The sequence below is a fragment of the Anolis carolinensis genome, unplaced genomic scaffold (assembly GCF_035594765.1).
Source record: "Anolis carolinensis isolate JA03-04 unplaced genomic scaffold, rAnoCar3.1.pri scaffold_13, whole genome shotgun sequence".
In the NCBI taxonomy this organism is placed as follows: Eukaryota; Metazoa; Chordata; class Lepidosauria; order Squamata; family Dactyloidae; genus Anolis; species Anolis carolinensis.
Window position 1 is genome coordinate 19,885,167 of NW_026943824.1, and position 19,132 is coordinate 19,904,298.

At 37.4% G+C, this 19,132-nt stretch overlaps 1 protein-coding gene across 3 annotated transcripts in view; it reads right to left on the reverse strand.

Moving 5' to 3' along the window:
• Positions 1 to 16,734, reverse strand: part of telo2 (telomere maintenance 2) — a 30,713-nt gene extending 13,979 nt beyond the window's left edge. For 2 of the 3 annotated variants that reach the window (XR_010001175.1, XM_062964497.1), the window contains exons 1-12: positions 16,635 to 16,734; positions 13,032 to 13,378; positions 11,555 to 11,832; positions 10,768 to 10,836; positions 8,623 to 8,770; positions 7,966 to 8,068; positions 6,743 to 6,811; positions 5,386 to 5,527; positions 4,150 to 4,286; positions 3,863 to 3,951; positions 1,253 to 1,351; positions 1,035 to 1,123 (exon numbers count right to left, since the gene is read on the reverse strand). Coding sequence is in view for 1 of the 3 variants with exons in the window: in XM_062964497.1 (XP_062820567.1) it covers positions 1,035 to 1,123; positions 1,253 to 1,351; positions 3,863 to 3,951; positions 4,150 to 4,286; positions 5,386 to 5,527; positions 6,743 to 6,811; positions 7,966 to 8,068; positions 8,623 to 8,770; positions 10,768 to 10,836; positions 11,555 to 11,832; positions 13,032 to 13,378; positions 16,635 to 16,661 (1,597 nt within the window). In the remaining 2 variants the exon portion in view is untranslated. The other variant, XR_010001176.1, reaches the window with a different exon arrangement.
• Positions 16,735 to 19,132: the final 2,398 nt, after the last annotated feature.

Here is a 19,132-nt window from a genome sequence, read left to right on the forward strand (position 1 = left end):
TCTTATGTATCCTTTTAATAATAATAGAGTAAAATAATACATGTAATAATAATAATAATAATAATAACAATAAATAATACAGGAAAATACAAGTAATAATAGAATAAAATAATAAATGCAATAATAATAATAAGATCAGAGTGAAATAATAAATGTATTAATAATAAAAATAGAGTAAAATAAATGTAATAGTAGCAACAATAATAGAGAAAAATAATAAATGTAATAATACCAATAATAATAGAGAAAAATAATAAATGTTCCATATATTCTTGAGAATATGCTGACCCAAATATAAGCCAACCAGGACCTTCACCCGAGTATAAGCCGAGGGGGGCTTTTTCAGTCTTAAAAAAAGGGCTGAAAAATAGGTTTATACTCGAGTATATACAGTATATTCCGCCCTTCTTTCTCACCCCAAAGGGGACTCAGGGTGGATCACAATGCACATGTGCATGGCAAACATTCAGTGCCATTAGATGTACGACATTAATATAGACAGACACAGAGAAAATTTAACATTTTCCAGCTTCTGGCTTCATGAGGGTATGCTCAATTCCAGCCACAGGGGGAGCTGCCGCTTCATCGTCCACTTGTGACACCGAGTCCTTGATGGAATACTTCCTCATTGCTTTCTGAACACTGCTGGAAGTTTTTATGTTGTCGTAAATTGGTTAAATTAGCCTCCCCGCATAAAGTGGTACCTAAATTTCCTACTTGACAGATGCAACTATCTTTTGGGATGCTTAGGCCAACAATGAGCAGGGCTATTTTAATGGTCAGGCGCTCAATCCAACCCGGGCTGGCCTATGTTGAGCCAAGAGAGGAGAAGCTTAAGAGATGGCATGATGATAGCCTTGCTCCTACCACATGCCCACACATTCTCACTCTGCCCAAACACTCACCGCGTTCCCTTAAAGACAATACGAGAGCCATTGAAGCTACCCACAAGCCTCTTGAACCAAAGGTGGAAGAGAAAAGTGATCAATAACAAAATAAAGAATACTTCAGTCCGCCTTCCTCTAATATCTTACTTTCAATACAGTCTCGCAGGTAGGTGGGAGCCTTGGTCTTTTTCAGTTCTTTGTCGTGGGACATGTCATACGCAACAAGCTCATCGTCACTACGGGGAGGAAAAAAGACTCAGAAAAATCCCCAAATACAGTTGGAATTCTTTCCCAAACTCTGCTTAAATTTGCATGCAGCCTGAGAAGGTTCTGCAACACAGCAGCAAGTTATTTTGGTTGCATACCTATCGAGTTCAGAGTCTGCTCCTTGAGCCACTTCTTCGGGGACTTCCTTCATGATGGGCTTCGGAGCTTCTCTTGGACTTGCGGCTGGGATACCGTTCCTATTGCAGACCAAAAAGAGGAGTTTATAACTTTCAAAAGCTGTATTGTCACTTTGAAGAACAATCTAGAGTTCGGTTGCTGTGAGTTTTCTGGGCTGCAAGGCCCTGTTCCAGAAGCATTCTCTCCCGATGTTTCGCCCACATCTATGGCAGGCATCCTCAGAGGTTGTGAGGTCTGTTGCAAACTAGGCAAGTGAAGTTTATATAATAATAATAATAATAATAATAATAATAATAATAATAATAATAATATATAAACTTCACTTGCCTAGTTTTCATAATAATAATAACAACAACAATAATGATAATAATATTCGATGTCACCATCCAGGTGACAGTCGCATTGACGAAAAACAACAGGAAAAACTCAGCCGCTCTCAGGACCTCAAGACTGAACTTCAAAGACTCTGGCAGAAACCAGTGCAGGTGGTCCCGGTGGTGATGGGCACACTGGGGGCCGTGCCAAAAGATCTCAGCCGGCATTTGGAAACAATAGACATTGACAAAATCACGATCTGCCGACTGCAAAAGGCCACCCTGCTGGGATCTGCACGCATCATCCGAAAATACATCACAGTCCTAGACACTTGGGAAGTGTTCGACTTGTGATTTTGTGATACGATATCCAGCATATCTATCTTGTTTGCTGTGTCATAATAATAATAATAATAATAATAGTAATAATAATACATCACACAGTCCTAGACACTTGGGAAGTGTTCGACTTGTGATTTTGTGATACGAAATCCAGCATGTCTATCTTGTTTGGTGTGTCATAATAAAATAATAATAATAATAATAATAATAATAATAATAATAATAATACATCACACAGTCCTAGACACTTGGGAAGTGTTCGACTTGTGATTCTGTGATACAAAATCCAGCATGTCTATCTTGTTTGCTGTGTCACACAATAAAATAATAATAATAATAATAATAATAATAATAATAATAATAATACATCACAGTCCTAGACACTTGGGAAGTGTTCGACTTGTGATTTTGTGATACGAAATCCAGCATATCTATCTTGTTTGCTGTGTCATACAACGTCGTTGTGTCAATAACAATAATAATAATAAAATTAATAATAACTTTATTTTTATACCTCGCCTACATCTCCCCGAAGGGACTCAAGGCGGCTTACATGGGGCCAAGCCTGAACGACACAGTTTAAAATGCAATACATTAAAAGGCAAAACAACAATATAAGACAATATAAAACTACAACATTATAACATCAAACCAACAACCAGTAACAATTTCACTTTATCATCACGGGTGGGTGGACTAGTTCAACAGTGATTTAAAGGATAGACTAATAAGTAAAGTGCATAGGTAAAGGTTTTCCCTGACGTTAAGTCCAGTCATGACCGATTCTGGGGCTTGGTGCTCATCTCAATTTCTAAGCCGAAGAGCCGGCGTTGTCCACAGACACCTCCAAGGTCATGTGGCCACTGGCATGACTGCATGGAGCGCCATTACCTTCCCGCCAGAGCAGTACCTATTGATCTACCCACATTGGCATGTTTTCGAAGTTTTTTTCATCTATGGTGGACTTGCAAAATAACTACTAACTATTGGACAAATATCCACGAGGAGCTGCAAAAAATATTCAAAAGAACTTTTCCAAAGAAACCAGAATATTATCTTCTAGGTTTAATAGATAAGGACTTAATTTTGACAAAAAATGAAGACATTCTGTTTACATATCTCTCAACGGCTGCGAGGATTGTCTTTGCAAAAACATGGAAATTACAAGAAACACCGGACCTGGACTCATGGAGAATCAAAGTGAGGTAGGTTAAAGATATGGACCAACAAACTTTTTTTCTCAAAAAGAACTCGGGAAACCCCATAAAACAAACGGACTGGGAGTTAGTAGAAAACTACTTCAGAAGAATGAAGAAATAATTGACTATTAATAATTGGGGAAAAATTAGTGTCAGAAAGACAATGAGGAATTTTAGAGGAAAGAAACAAGTGGACCCTAACCACTAGGGATTAAAAGAAGTCACTGTAATTTTTTTTAAAAAAATTTACTTTATTTTTAAATTTTATTTTCTCTATATGTATATACTTTTCATATATATACTTCTTTTTTCTCTTTTTTTCTTTTGCTCTTCTATATTCTCCTCTTTTTATTTCACTCACCTTTTCTATCACGATATTGTTCCCACACTTTCACTGTATTCTATTGTCAATATTTTAATAAAAATGATATTAAAAAAAAACAAGGGGCTTGACTACTCCCTGTAAGTTGCTCTGGTTAACAGCCTAGACACCGACCTTTGCACCTATTACTCTTATATCCTATCATGCTTTACCCTTTTTTTCTTTTCTTTTGTGTCTTTTAAGATACTGTTTGTAATCAATAAAAATTACCTTAATAAACTTGTTTGTTCTGAATGTGAAAGACCTATGGTCTAAGCCTTAAATAAACTAAAACAAAAACTACTTGTGATTTGTGTTGCTTCAAAAAAATCTGCAAGACTATCGAAGGCTTACTTGATACCCGGTGCATCACCAGCAGAGATTTCTTCAGGTTTCTCTGTCAGCAAGGATTTCAGTTCTTTGATTTCATCGTCTTCTTCATACTCATTTTTTCAAAAAAGAAATAAAGTCAATATTAGCTAAGGAAGCGAGCAAAGTGACCACTACATCTGAACCAAAGAAATGCAGACATTGTCTCTCTTTTCCTCCCCAATCTTGAAAGTCAGGATACGGCAGCTAAAGTACCTTGAATATTTTTTTCCATAAAAGAGAACTAGGAAGCCTTCTCTCTGTCAGCTTACCTGGAATTTCAAGGCAGGGCCTTCAGGCGTAATCTTCTCGCTAAGGCACTCGGCCACAACCATTCCCATCAAGCGGATTCGGGGCGAGTTGCTGTCCAGATGGCACTTCATCCCTTCCATGAAGCTTGTGAGCAGCTCTGGGGAAAAAGCAGAAAGCAATCCAGCACGTTCGGCACAAAACGCAGCCGCCTGCAAGGAATTAGCCAGCTCAAAATTTTGGAATGAAACTCCTCAAATGCTGGGAGTTATCATGCAACAATAATAATAATAATAATAATAGTCCCCGGTGGCGAAGTGGGTTAAGCCGCTGAGCTGCTGAACTTGCTGACCAAAAGGTTGCCAGGCTTGAATCCAGGGAGCGGGGTGAGCTCCCGCTGTTAGGCCCAGCTTCTGCCAAGCTAGCAGTTCGAAAACATGCAAATGTGAGTAGATCAATAGGTACTGCTCCCATTGGCAGAAAGGTACTGGCGCTCATAGAATCATAGAATAGTAGAGTTGGAAGAGACCTCATGGGCCATCCAGTCCAACCCCAGTCTGCCAAGAAGCAGGAAATCGCATTCAAAGCACCCCCGACAGATGGCCATCCAGCCTCTGCTTAAAAGCCTCCAAAGAAGGAGCCTCCACCACAGCCCGGGGCAGAGAGAGAGTTCCACTGCCGAACAGCCTTTCTCACAGTGAGGAAGTTCTTCCTGATGTTCTGGTGGAATCTCCTTTCCTGTAGTTTGAAAGTCATGCCAGTGGCCGCATGACCTTGGAGGTGTCTATGGACAACACTGGCTCTTCGACTTAGAAGTGGAGGCGAGTACCAACACCCCAGAGTCAGACACGATTGGACTTAAGGTCAGGGGAAAACCTTTACCTTTACTACTACTACAACTACTACTACTACTACTACTAATAATAATAATAATAGAGTATTTGAGAGTTTGGTGTTGCAGCTCTCGGCCACTACTCACCCACCACCACTACAACAACAACAACAACAACAACAACAACTACTACTACTAATAGAGTATTTGAGAGTTTGGTGTTGTAGCTCTCGACCACTACTCACCCACCACCACTACAACAACAACTACTACTACTACTACTATTAATAGAGTATTTGAGAGTTTGTTGTTGCAGCTCTCGGCCACTACTCGCCCACTGTATCAAGTCCAAAAGGACAGCCCAATTTTGCCATGTTAATGAAAGAACAAAGGGCCAAGGGCAAGAAATGAGCGCAGCCTTCCTTACCTGGCCTGTTGCTTCTGAGGTCTTCCTCTTTCAGGTGAGAGAGGCAGACCAGGATGGCCTTGCTGATGTACAGCCGCTGCTCCACAGGGGAGTGCCTCAGGGCACTGCTGCTTCCCCAGACCTCTAGCAGCTCTTTAAACACCTGCATAGGAAAGAAAGGAAGCATCGGGTTCAACAATCTGTTTCCTTGTCCCAAGAACGCAACTACCATCAATTCATCAATTTTAGCTGCTACATCACACTTCGACAACACAGAGAAAAAAACCCTGCAAAGATATAATAATAATAATAATAATAATAATAATAATAATAATAATAATAATAATGGTAAAGGTTTTCCCCTGACATAAAGTCCAGTCGTGTCCGACTCTGGAGGTTGGTGCTCATCTCCATTTCTAAGACAAAGAACCGGCTTTGTCCACAGACACCTCCAAGGTCATGTGGTCACTGGCATGACTGCATGGAGTGCCAATACCTTCCCGCCGGAGCGGTACCTATTGATCTACTCACATTGGCATGTTTTCCAACTGCTAGCTTGGCAGAAGCTGGGGCTAACAGCAGGCGCTCACTCCACTCCCCAGATTCGAACCTGCGACCTTTCGGTCCGTAAGTACAACAGCTCAGCACTTTAACATTCTGCACCACCGGGGCTCCCAATAATAATAATAATAATAATAATAATAATAATAATAATAATAAAAAATACAGTAGAGTCTCACTTATCCAAGCTAAACGGGCTGGCAGAAGCTTGGATAAGCGAATATCTTGGATAATAAGGAGGGATTAAGGAAAAGCCTATTAAACATCAAATTAGGTTATGATTTTACATATTAAGAACCATAACATTATATTACACAACAAATTTGACAGAAAAAGTAGTTCAATATGCAGTAATGCTATGTAGTAATTACTGTATTTACGAATTTAGCACCAAAATATCATGATATATTGAAAACACTGACTACAAAAATGGCTTGGATAATCCAGAACCTTGGATAAGTGAGGCTTGGATAAGTGAGACTCTACTGTACTTGTATACTGCTCTATCTCCCCAGAGGGACTCAGGGCGATTTCCAATATTCAATTCCACATTCAAAGCATTAAATTACCAACATAGAACATATACTATATCCATACTATATTGTATACAATAACCTATTAATCTCACTTTAAACGGTCATTTGTTTGCACTTCAAAGTGAATCTCAGACTGAGAATCAACACCAAGTAAAGTCAGTGAGATAAGCTCGCTTCTCTTTCACCTTAGTTTTCATGACTCTGTGTTTATTACATTCTGTAGAATAGCTGTATATATCAGCCAGCCTCTAGTTTATGTAGTTTAGCCTTTGCCCGCTTACTTTGATCAGTAAAGGACGCCGCATGCTTTCCAGGGCCAAGTATCCAAGGAGCGTCTGCAACACCGCCGTCTGTAACACAACCACAGCATACAATAGATTGGCATACATGAAAAAAGGCATGGGCAAACTTTGGCCCTCCTGGTGTTTTGGACTTCAACTCCCACAATTCCTAGTAGAGGTTCCGCTCCGGCGGGAAGGTAACATTGCAACTAAAGCCTGGCACTATGGGGGGAGCTGGGTCTCGAAATGGGAAGAACTGATAGTCAAAGTGAAGGGAGGAGGAAAATACAAAAAACTAAATCAGACCATCTCCATGATCCAACAAATAAAAGCCAAAATTGAATCACAACTGTTCCCCGAAAGGGGGGGGGGGGGGAGAAGAGGCATAATGATAATAGTAATAGTAGTAATAATAATAATAATAATAATAATAATAATAATAATGTAATTATAAGTAGTGTCAATGTTGAGTTTTGTGGAGTTTTGTGGAGAGGTGGCTGCTAAGGGAGCGGAAAGGGTCAATATTTTCTAATATTAATGTGACTTTATTTGTTTATGATTTGTTTTTATTGCTGAGTTTTACATTGCTTGTTGCCTGGGCTTGGCCCAATGTAAGCCGCCCCGAGTCCCCTCGGGGAGATGGGGCGGGGTATAAAAATAAAATTATTATTATTATTAATATTAATATTACACCATTAAGCTGTATTTCTGACCTTGCAGAGGGATTGGCTGGTGCCTAAAGCCAACCTTAAAAACCTTGGCATAAACACCGAGAATCCCTGGCCCTTGAGCGCTCTAACTGGTCAGCTGTGGTCAGCCTTGACCAGCAGTGCTGTGGAATTCGAAGAGGCACGACTGGAGGGCGAAAGGGAGAAACGGGCCAAGAGGAAGAAGGCGCGTCAAGCCAACCCTGAAAGGGACCATCTTCCATCTGGAAACCGATGTCTTCACCGCGGGAGAACATGCGGGTCAAGAATAGGACTCCACAGTCTCCTATGTACCAACCCCCAAGATTGTACAATTGGAGGAGCATCATCCTACTCACAATGGCATATTTTCAAATGGCTAGAAACTGGGGCTAATGACAACAGCTCACCCCGCTCTATTTTAACAATCTGATCATTTTTTTTAAAAATCCAAGCAGGAAATCCAGATCTCGGCCACATTCTTGCTCAAAATAGAACGGGACCCGGTCCCCTCCCACTGACCCCTAGGATACGCACTGGGTAGTTGTACTGGAAGAGCAGCAGTTTCTGGGTCATCACAAATTGCGCCTTCTTGCTCTTGAGAACCAAGTTCCCCAGCAGACGGGTCAACGCGGCAGACCTAGTGACACAGACAACAATAGGACTTCCGCTTTTTGGTTTCTCACCTGCGCTGATCTACATTAGAAGTGATTCAGTGACAACCAAGAGGAACCCAATGATGTCAGAAAGCAAATACACCTGTTAGACCCGGAAAGGAAGATGAAGATAACACTGCAGCTGAGCTACAGATCTATCACCAAAGAGGCAACAAATGATTACTCTTTAAGACTGTGTTTCTCAACCTGGGGGTCAAGGAGTTGCCAAAGACCATCAGAAAACACATATTAATTCACAGTGCTCTCCAAAAATAGGTGACCTACATCTCCCCTAAATCACTGTCAATTCCTCACAAATCCCTCCAGTATTTTCTGTTGGTCATTAGGGTTCTGTGTGGGAAGTTTGGCCCCAATCTATCGTTGGTGGGATCAAGGGGCTCTTGGATTGTAGGTGAACTATAAATCCCAGCCACTTGTCAAAGTCTATTTTCCCCAAACTCCACCACAGTTCACATTTGGGCATATTAAGATGCTTTAAGATGTATCTCAATCACATAATATCTCGACACCTTCTTACCCGCCTGCCGACTGAACAAAACCACAGACAACAGCTTCCATCCAGCGGTCAGGCACGCTTTCGACCAAGCGCCAGGACATCCTCTGCCAGATGCAGTCCGACTGCGTACGGTCTGCCAGGTGGGGCACCAACACACCCAAGATCTCTCCTGCGTCACAAAAGACCAACATTCATGTCGCTACTTATTTATTTGACTTTATATTTATTTCGGCCATTTCAAAACAACTGAGCACATGCTCCTCCAGTTTATGTTTTATAGAGATATTAGAATCAATTTCATCACTCCTTGGCTTTTAAAACATCCAGGCTGCACTGAAAGATACTACACCTCCCTGCTGCTCTCCGACTCCTGTGCTGCGATAACCTATAGTGTCGTCAGGTTCTGTGCGGCAGCAATCTCCATCAGATGACTGACTCCGCAGGGCTTGTAGCCAGAACAATTTGTTATAATTGAAATGCTGCAAATGCTCCCTCTATCCCCCTCCAGAGCCTCTTAGTGGATTGATATTTACTATTAGCCAAACCTGCTAATTGTCTGCTTTTAACCTGTTTTTATTATAACATGTTTTTAACTTGTCTTTCTATTTCACTTTTATGCGAACTGTGATTCACCTTTTCAGGCACCTGTGCCCATTTTCATATATGCTGGTCATAGACAGTAATAAATGGCTGATTCTGATTCTTATATTTATTTATCCTGCTTTTCTCCTGATATTAGGGACACAATAAATATGACACAGTGCAAACTGAAAACACATAAATGCATTAAAATACAAAAAATTACTTATAAAAATATTTAAAAACATCTCCAAATTACTCAGACCCCAGCAGCCTGTTCTCATCATTCCATAAGTGGGGGATAGGAATTTTAAAGGCCATTTTAATGTGTTTACTGTATTTTAATTCTATTTTTACCACATTGTTACTATTTAATTGCTATTTAACTTCTGTATTGCACTTCTTAAACTTGTTTAATATGGATTGTTAACCATCTTGAGTCCCCTCGGGGATAAAGGAGGGGTATAAATAATAATAATAATAATAATAATAATAATAATAATAATAATAATAATAATAATAATGATGATGATGATGATAATAAAAACTTTATTTATATTCCATCACCATCTCCCAAAAAGGACTCGGGGCAGCTTACAGAAGCACATACAAGTGTGGTCGGATATATTTGTATGAATTTTATATGTTGTACGCCACTTTATCCCACCCACAGGAGAAAAGCAGGATAGAAATGAATAAATAATAATAATAATAATAATAATAATAATACAGTGTTCCCTCGCTACTTCACGGTCCGCTTTTCACGGACTCGCTGTTTCGCAATTTTTCAATAAATATTAATGTAAAATATTAATCGTGGTATTTTTGCCGTTTTGCAAATTAAAAATATTAATTCTAACACTAAAAGAATATTATAAATCATAAAAATTGCGATTTGCAGTAAATAGCATATTTACTCAGAAAAGTAGGACTTGCGCAGCAGCCGCTTGAGATGCAACTTGCCGACATGAGATTGTAAACAACATGCAATTGGGTGACTGATGGAAAGTGACCAACCAGAGAATGCTGCTCTGTATCCCAGTCGCTGATTGGTTCTTTAACCGTCGCATCTTGTTTTCTTTTGCTTGTGCGCAGCTACCCCTCTCTGGGAATGGGAATGGGTTATGTAGTGTATAAGTGTGTGGGGAGGGTTTATAAAGACTTAAAATAGCGTATAACTACTAAAATAATGTATACATTTTAAAATAAATATAGCGTCCCTACTTTGCAGATTTTCACTTTTTGCGGGTGGTCCTGGAACATAACACCCGTGATACCATTTATGTGTTTTAAATGCAATTTTTTATCCTGTATTTTTGTTTTAATTGATATATCGTATTGCTGTTTTATCTTTTTACAGTGTGATTTCTATGATGTTGCCTATATTTTGTCCTATGTTGTTTGGGCCTCTGCCCCATGTAAGCCGCCCCAAGTCCCCGCGGGGAGATGGTGGCGGGGTATAAATAAAGTTTTATTATTATTATTATTAAGTGAGAGAACACTGTAATTGGGCATGTGGCATTCACACACTTTGAAATGCTCAGGCAAGACCAGCAAATCTAACCATCGGTTCCAAAGGGCACTCACGTTTTCTTCCGTGCGCACATCCCTTCCCCAGCACCTGGGACACAAAGGAGATTGAGCAATCCAAGCCGTCTGAAACGAAAGAAAAACACGCACTAACAAAACAGTCAGAGCAACATGTTTCATATTGGCAATTGTGGGAGTTTTTTAAAAAAAGAAATTTATTAAATTTTTTATATTACACTGAAAGAGTGAGAACAACCAAGGTATAGAAAAGTAGTAGTAGTAATAATAATAATAATAATAATTATTATTATTATTATTATTATTATAGAAAAGTAGGGAAAAGAGAGAAAGGTAAAAGTCTACATTCTACAAAAATATACTGACACACACTAAAAAAAAAAAAGAGAGAGAGAGAGAGAAAAATACTTCCATTCCGTCTTCTTGAATACTATTTTCTTATTATTCAGTAATATTTTTTCTTGCTAAGAAAAAAAAATAGCAAAATTGTCTCCCGTAATCTTCATTTTCTCAAATTATCCAGATAGTCCTGAAGATCATCCCAATTTGTTCTTTTCATTATCTTGCCTGTATTTTTCTCCAACAAAAAAGTCAATTTGTCCATGTCCTTTATTTCTCTTATCTTCTCCACCCACCCAATTGACGGAACAAGAAGATAAACTTTTTACTTATATTACAACTTCCGCTAGAATTATTTTCGCTAGAGAATGGAAACCGCAATCAGCCCCACCAATTGAGGAAATTGTGGGAGCTGAAGTCCAAAACACCTGGGGGGGGGGGGGCCAAGTTTGCCCAGGTGTGTCGCACCCATGTTCTTCAGACTCACCTCGCAGCGAATCAAAAATCCTCTCCAGCACCTGGACCAGCGCCACGCCAAGCAACGGGAAGTAGTTCTGGGGGAAGAAGACGGGCCGGTTTCCTCCCTGGAGCTTGTTGGCTAAATGATCCGGCAGGCACACGATCCGGCCCAGAATGGCTTCCTGCAGCACCGGAGGCCCAACCTGCGTCTGCCGCTTGCAGACCTCCCACATCAACGCCGACAGCCCGTCTCTGCGAAGAAACTGCTCCAAGACGTCCGCCAGTTGGTTCAGACAAAAACTGGATCTGCGTTGAATAGTAAAAAAAAATTGCCTTTATTCTGACTAATCAGGAAGAAGCAATTCAATGAGATTCATCTTTACATGACTGTCCCAGACTTTCCCAGTACAGTGCCTCACTACCATCCTCATCATCCCTGACCACTGAGTATGCTGGCCGATACTGGGAGTTCTACTATAAAAATATGGAGGTCATATTTATCATTATTATTAGCATTATGTTTATTTATACCCTGATTACTCTCTCCACAAGGAGACCCAATACAGCACTATGAAAATGTTGTTGTTGTTCCTATTACAGTAGAGTCTCACTTATCCAAGCTAAACGGGCCGGCAGAAGCTTGGATAAGTGAATATCTTGGATAATAAGGAGGGATTAAGGAAAAGCCTATTAAACATCAAATTAGGTTATGATTTTGCAGATTAAGCACCAAAACTTCATGTTATACAACAAATTTGACAGAAAAAGTAGTTCAATACACAGTAATGTTATGTTGTAATTACTGTATTTACGAATTTAGCACCAAAATATCACGATATATTTATTTATTTTATTTATTTATTTGCGACATTTATATACCGCCCTTCTTACCCCGAAGGGGACTCAGGGCGGTTTACAAGTATATATACATACAATATATTATATTATACAACTATATCGCAATATTATTAGTAATATTGCATGTAATATAAATATACAATTATAATAGTGAATTATAATTATTATTACATTGTATTACATCATAATATTAGTATTAATATTACATGTATATACAATGTATTATAATATTAGTATAGTATAGTATATTATTATATATCATTATATCATTAAATTGATACAGGAGACATGGTGGAAAGATGTCTTCCTGGCCCCGCCTTCTTCATTCTGGTCCAGAATGGCAGTTAGACCTTGGAGGGGGGGGGGGGGGGGAGTGCTATTGAAAATATTGAAAACATTGACGACAAAAATGGCTTGGATTATCCAGAGGCTTGGATAAGCGAGGCTTGGATAAGTGAGACTCTACTGTATTATTATTATTACCCTGTTTTTTCTCACAAAATGCCATTATTATTATTATTATTATTATTATATCCTCCCAATACAGATGCTGCTTAAATACTTGCAGCTAGTCAGAGGAAAAGGAGAAAAAGTAGGAGGAGCTGAGTGAATGCAAAATGAGTTCTAGAAACAGAAATCACGCTCACCTTGTAGAAATTATGGCATCCAAAAGAACCATAAAAGACTGGTCTGCTGGTCCTTCTAGGAAAAAGCTGGCCCACAGTTCCTTCTCTTCATCTGACTGGAACTGCCCTAAGCAATCAGGGCTCAAGCTATTTGTCAGACACTGTAAAAAGGTGGTAAAATGACATCTGATAAATTCTTCCTGCTCTTTCACAGAAGCAGGATTTTCAGTTCTGCCGAGATAACCCTTCACCGCCTGCAACGCCCGAGAGATCTGGCTGGAATCTCGAGAAGAAGAGAGAGTTTCAATGGCTTCTTGAACCATATGGCGAACTGGCAGCAGGTCCGAGTCCATCCTTCCGGGTCCCTTCTGCAAAACGAGAAGAACATTCCCAGAATGAGAGGAGCCAAAGACGGAAGCACACGCTGACCACCTCCACCCGGGTCTTCCGCAATGTGAGGCACGTAGGGATAGACCTGTATCAAGTTCGGAAACTCCAGTGACTGTATTTACTCGAAATCTAATGCTCACTGTTTGGGGCAAAATGACCTTAGCTAACTAAACAGATATCTACAAATCTAGTATAAACACAAGATTGTCTTGTTGCTATAATCTCACTAGTAATTCAAGATAGAATAATATACACAATCTGACTAATACTTATAAATAAAGAACACGGGAAACAAACACTCACATTGGAAATGTTTTACAAAGATATAACAAACATTATGTTCATGTTTGAATGTTCTCCAAAATAACTCATAGGTTCTTCCATAAACTGCGTAATCATAACTTTAAATTAATCCAGTATAGTCCCATGTAAATTCAAACATCATGTTATACAACAAATTTGACAGAAAAACTAATTCAATGTGCAGTAATGCTATGTAGTAATTATTGTATTTATTAATTTAGCATTTAGTATTTATGAATGTAATATTATAATGTAATACAGTATTATACTAATTAATAATATAATATAAATTATATATTATATATTAAATGTAATATTACTAATATTACCATAAAATTATATAGTACAATATAGTAATTTAATTGCTTAATATTGTGCTATGCTAATAATATATTGTATGTACATTTGATTTGTAAGCTGCTCTGAGTCTCCTTTCGGGTGAGAAGAGCGGGATATAAAGGTAGTCAATAAATAAATATTTTATATTATATATATAATTTTATTGTTATATAATAATAATAATAATATTATATTATCATATTGTACTATATTATAATACTAAACACCAATCGAGATCTAATATAATGGAAATAATATATCTAAATTTAATTATTTAAATGCATTTAAATAAAAATTCCTAATAGAAATGTAATATAATAATAATAACAGAAATCTCCTTCTGCTGAGGGAAAAAAAGGAGGAAACGTACCAAGTGAGGCCTAGTTGGCAGCCTTCCTGAGAAGAGATAATTATATATTTTATATTATATATATAATTTTATTGTTATATAATAATATCATTATATTAACATATTATATTATAATACTAAACACCAATCGAGATCTAATATAATAGAAATGCTAACATAGTTAAATTTAATTATTTAAATGTATTTAAATAACAAAATACATAATAATAGAAATGTAATATAATAATAATAATAATAATAATAATAATAATAATAATAATAGAAATCTCCTGCTGAGGGGAAAAAGGGGGAAAACGTACCAAGTGAGGCCTAGTTGGCAGCCTTCCTGAGGAGAGATAATTATCTATTTTATATATTATATATAATTATTATATTGTTATATAATAATAATATCATTATATTATCATATTGTACTATATTATAATACTAAACACCAATCGAGATCTAATATAATAGAAATGGTAATATATCTAAATTTAATTATTTAAAAGGGGAAACGTACCAAGTGAGGCCTAGTTGGCAGCCTTCCTGAGGAGAGATAATTATCTATTTTATATTATATATATAATTTTTATATTGTTATATAATAATATCATTATATTATCATATTGTACTATATTATAATACTAAACACTAATCGAGATCTAATATAATAGAAATGGTAATATATCTAAATTTAATAATTTAAAAGTCGAAACGTACCAAGTGAGGCCTAGTTGGCAGCCTTCCTGAGGAGAGATAATTATCTATTTTATATTATACATATAATTATTATATTGTTATATAATAATAATATCATATTATCATATTGTACTATATTATAATACTAAACACTAATCGAGATCTAATATAATAGAAATGGTAATATATCTAAATTTAATAATTTAAAAGTCGAAACGTACCAAGTGAGGCCTAGTTGGCAGCCTTCCTGAGGAGAGATATTATCTATTTTATATTATATATATAATTTTTATATTGTTATATAATAATAATATCATTATATTATCATATTGTACTATATTATAATACTAAACACCAATCGAGATCTAATATAATAGAAATACAGTAGAGTCTCACTTATCCAACGTAAACGGGCCGGCAGAATGTTGGATAAGTGAATATGTTGGATAACAAGGAGAGATTAAGGAAAAGCTTATTAAACATCAAATTAGGTTATGATTTCACAAATTAAGCACCAAAACATCATGTTATACAACAAATTTGACAGTTCAATACACAGTAATGCTATGTAGTAATTACTGTATTTACGAATTTAGCACCAAAATATCACGTTGTATTGAAAACATTGACTACAAAATGCGTTGGATAATCCAGAACCTTGGATACTTATCTACTGTATTATATAATTATAATGATTATATATTTTATATTTTATATATATAATTATTATCCTATTGTACTATATTATAATACTGAACACTAATCGAGATCTAATATAATAGAAATGGTAATACAGTATATCTAAATTTAATTATGTAAATGTATTTAAATAACAAAAATACATAATAATAGAAATGTAATATAATAATAATAATAATAATAATAATAATAATAGAAATCTCCTGCTGAGGGGAAGTGAGAGATAATTATCTATTTTATATTATATATATAATTATTATATTGTTATATAATAATAATATCATTATATTATCATATTGTACTATATTATAATACTAAACACCAATCGAGATCTAATATAATAGAAATGGTAATATATCTAAATTTAATTATTTAAAAGGGAAAACGTACCAAGTGAGGCCTAGTTGGCAGCCTTCCTGAGGAGAGATAATTATCTATTTTATATTATATATATAATTATTATATTGTTATATAATAATATCATTATATTATCCTATTGTACTATATTATAATACTGAACACTAATTGAGATCTAATATAATAGCAACAATATATCTAAATTTAATTATTTAAATGTAATTAAATAACAAAAATACATAATAATAGAAATGTAATATAATAATAATAATAATAATAATAATAATAATAGAAATCTCCTTCTGCTGAGGGGAAAAAAGGGGGAAACGCACCACGTGAGGCCTAGTTGGCAGCCTTCCCGAGGAGAGCCTGCAGGCCCCAAAGTGGCGTCGAACTACCTCAGTTCTACAGTGTAGACACTCTCACGGAACAAACCCGAAGGAACGCGGCCTCCCTTCAGAGAGCCAAAGGGCAGAGAGACTAACCGGAAGCGGCGCAGAGAGGCCGGACATGCTGACTTTCTCCCTCCGTTTTTGACCGGAAGTCTAAAGAGATGCCCCGCCGCCTATTGGCTGGCTGGTTTCCCTCCGCCAGCCAATGGCTTTGAGCTCGGCGCGCTCTTTTTTTGGAAATAAACACACGCGCCCTCCAGTGGGCACACCGAGTATGGCACCCTCCTTCGATCCTTCGCCCGAGACGCCGCGGATCCAAAGCGCGGTCCTTTGCCGCCACCCAGTGGCCACGTCGGAAATGGCACGCTTTGAATGAGACGGAGGCCGAAGAGCCAGCCCTCCCTAGAGGCGGGCGGCATCTCCAGTAGCAGCTCTTGGCCGCCATCCTGTGGCCGCCACCGAATATTGCGCCGCTTTATTCTACAGTAGAGCAGGGGTCCCCAAACTTTTGAAGTTCATGGTCCCTCAGACTGTTGAGGGGCCGAATTATCACTTGGAAAAAAAACGCACACATTCCTATGCACACTGCACATGTCTTATTTGTAGTGCAACCCCCCCCCCCAAAACAATTATTTATTTGTTTGTTTGTTTACTACATTTATACCCCACCCACTCTCATCCCGAAGGGGGCTCAGAGCAGTTTACAAGTTGTATTATATTGTATTATTATTAGTATTATATTGTATATTATAATATTATTATCAATATTATATGTATATAGGTACACATAGGTACACAATATTATATGTATATAGGTACACATTATTACATAGCACAATATTAGTAAATGAAAAAACAATACAATATTTAAAAATAAAAACAATTTTAACCTACATAAACCTATCAGGATTTCAATGGCAAGTGTGGGCCTGCTTCTGGCCAATGAGATAGTCAAGTTAATTAGGATTGTTGTTGTTGTTGTGTGCCTTCAAGTCATTTCTGACTTTGGGCGAGCCTAAGTCTAAAATTGAGGGCGGGGGCCAGGTCAATGGCCTTGGAGGGCCACATCTGGCCCCCGGGCCTTAGTTTGGGGACCCCTGCTATAGAGCAACGATGGGCAAGCTTTTGCGCTTGGTGTGTCAAAATTTACCAAAAAACCTAGCATGACTTGGGTGGTGTGTCACTTTGAGAAAAAAACCATAATTTCGCAAAAAGTATAGTTTAAATAACAAATATATATATAATTGTAATATATAACTATATTCAATAAGTCAAAAACTATTGACTACCATAATTTCCATGTACAACAATCTATGGGACCTCTTGCCGTTTCCACGCTGATTTCTCTCTATTCTAGTTTCAAAGTAGTCATGAACAATGAATAATATAATAATAATATAATAGTAATAATATGATAATATACTACAATAATAATAGAATATATTAATAGAATATTATTATTATTATTATTATAATTAATAGAATATATTAATAGAATATCCAAGATATTCGCTTATCCAAGCTTCTGCTCGCCCGTTTAGCTTGGATAAGTGAGACTCCACTGTGTGTGTGTGTGTGTGTGTATATATATATATGTAATGTGCATAATTCCCATGGAGTAAACAACAAAACTACTGGACCAAATCACACCAAATTTGGCCACAAAAGACAGAGTCATCCAATCAATCTGCAGGCGGCAGCGTGTCAGCAAAAATGGCTAGGCGTGTCAGTGCTGACACGCGTGTCATAGGTTGGCCATCACTTTAGTAGAGTCTCACTTATCCAAGCTAAATGGGCAGGCAGAAGCTTGGATAAGCGAATATCTGGGATAATAAGGAGGGATTAAGGAACAGCCTATTAAACATCAAATTAGGTTACGATTTTACAAATTAAGCACCAAAACATTATGTTATACAACAAATTTGACAGAAAAGGCAGTTCAATACGCAGTAATGTTATGTAGTAATTACTGTATTTACGAATTTAGCACCAAAATATCACAATATAGTGAAAACATTGACTACAAACATGTGTTGGATATATCCATGGAATAATGTCCAGGGTGGGAGAAAGAAAGAATGCTTGTCTGAGGGAAGGGTGAACGTTGCCATTGGCCACCTTGATCAGCACTGAATGGCCTTGCAGCTTTAAAGCCTGGCTGTATTCCTGCCTGTGGGGAATCCTTATTTGGTAGGTGTTAGCTGGCCCTGATTGTTTCCTGTTTGGAATTCCCATTTTCTGAGTGTTGTTCTTTATTTACTGTCCTGATTTTAGAGTTTATTGAATACTGGTAGCCAGATTTTGTTCTTTTCTGTTGAAATTCTCCACATGTTTGTGGATTTCAGTGGCTTCTCGGTGTCGTCTGACATGGTAGTTGTGAGAGTGGTCCAGCATTGCTGTGTTTTCCAATAATCTTCTGTGTCCAGGTTGGTTCATCGTGTGCTCTGCTATGGCTGACTTCTCTGGTTGAGTCAGCCTGCAGTGCCATAAATCTCTACTCTATGCCATTAACTCTTGCATTACTGGATTACATGCTGCATTACAGACACACACTATCAGTTAGTTTTAAACTATAAGTACAAATTTCAAAA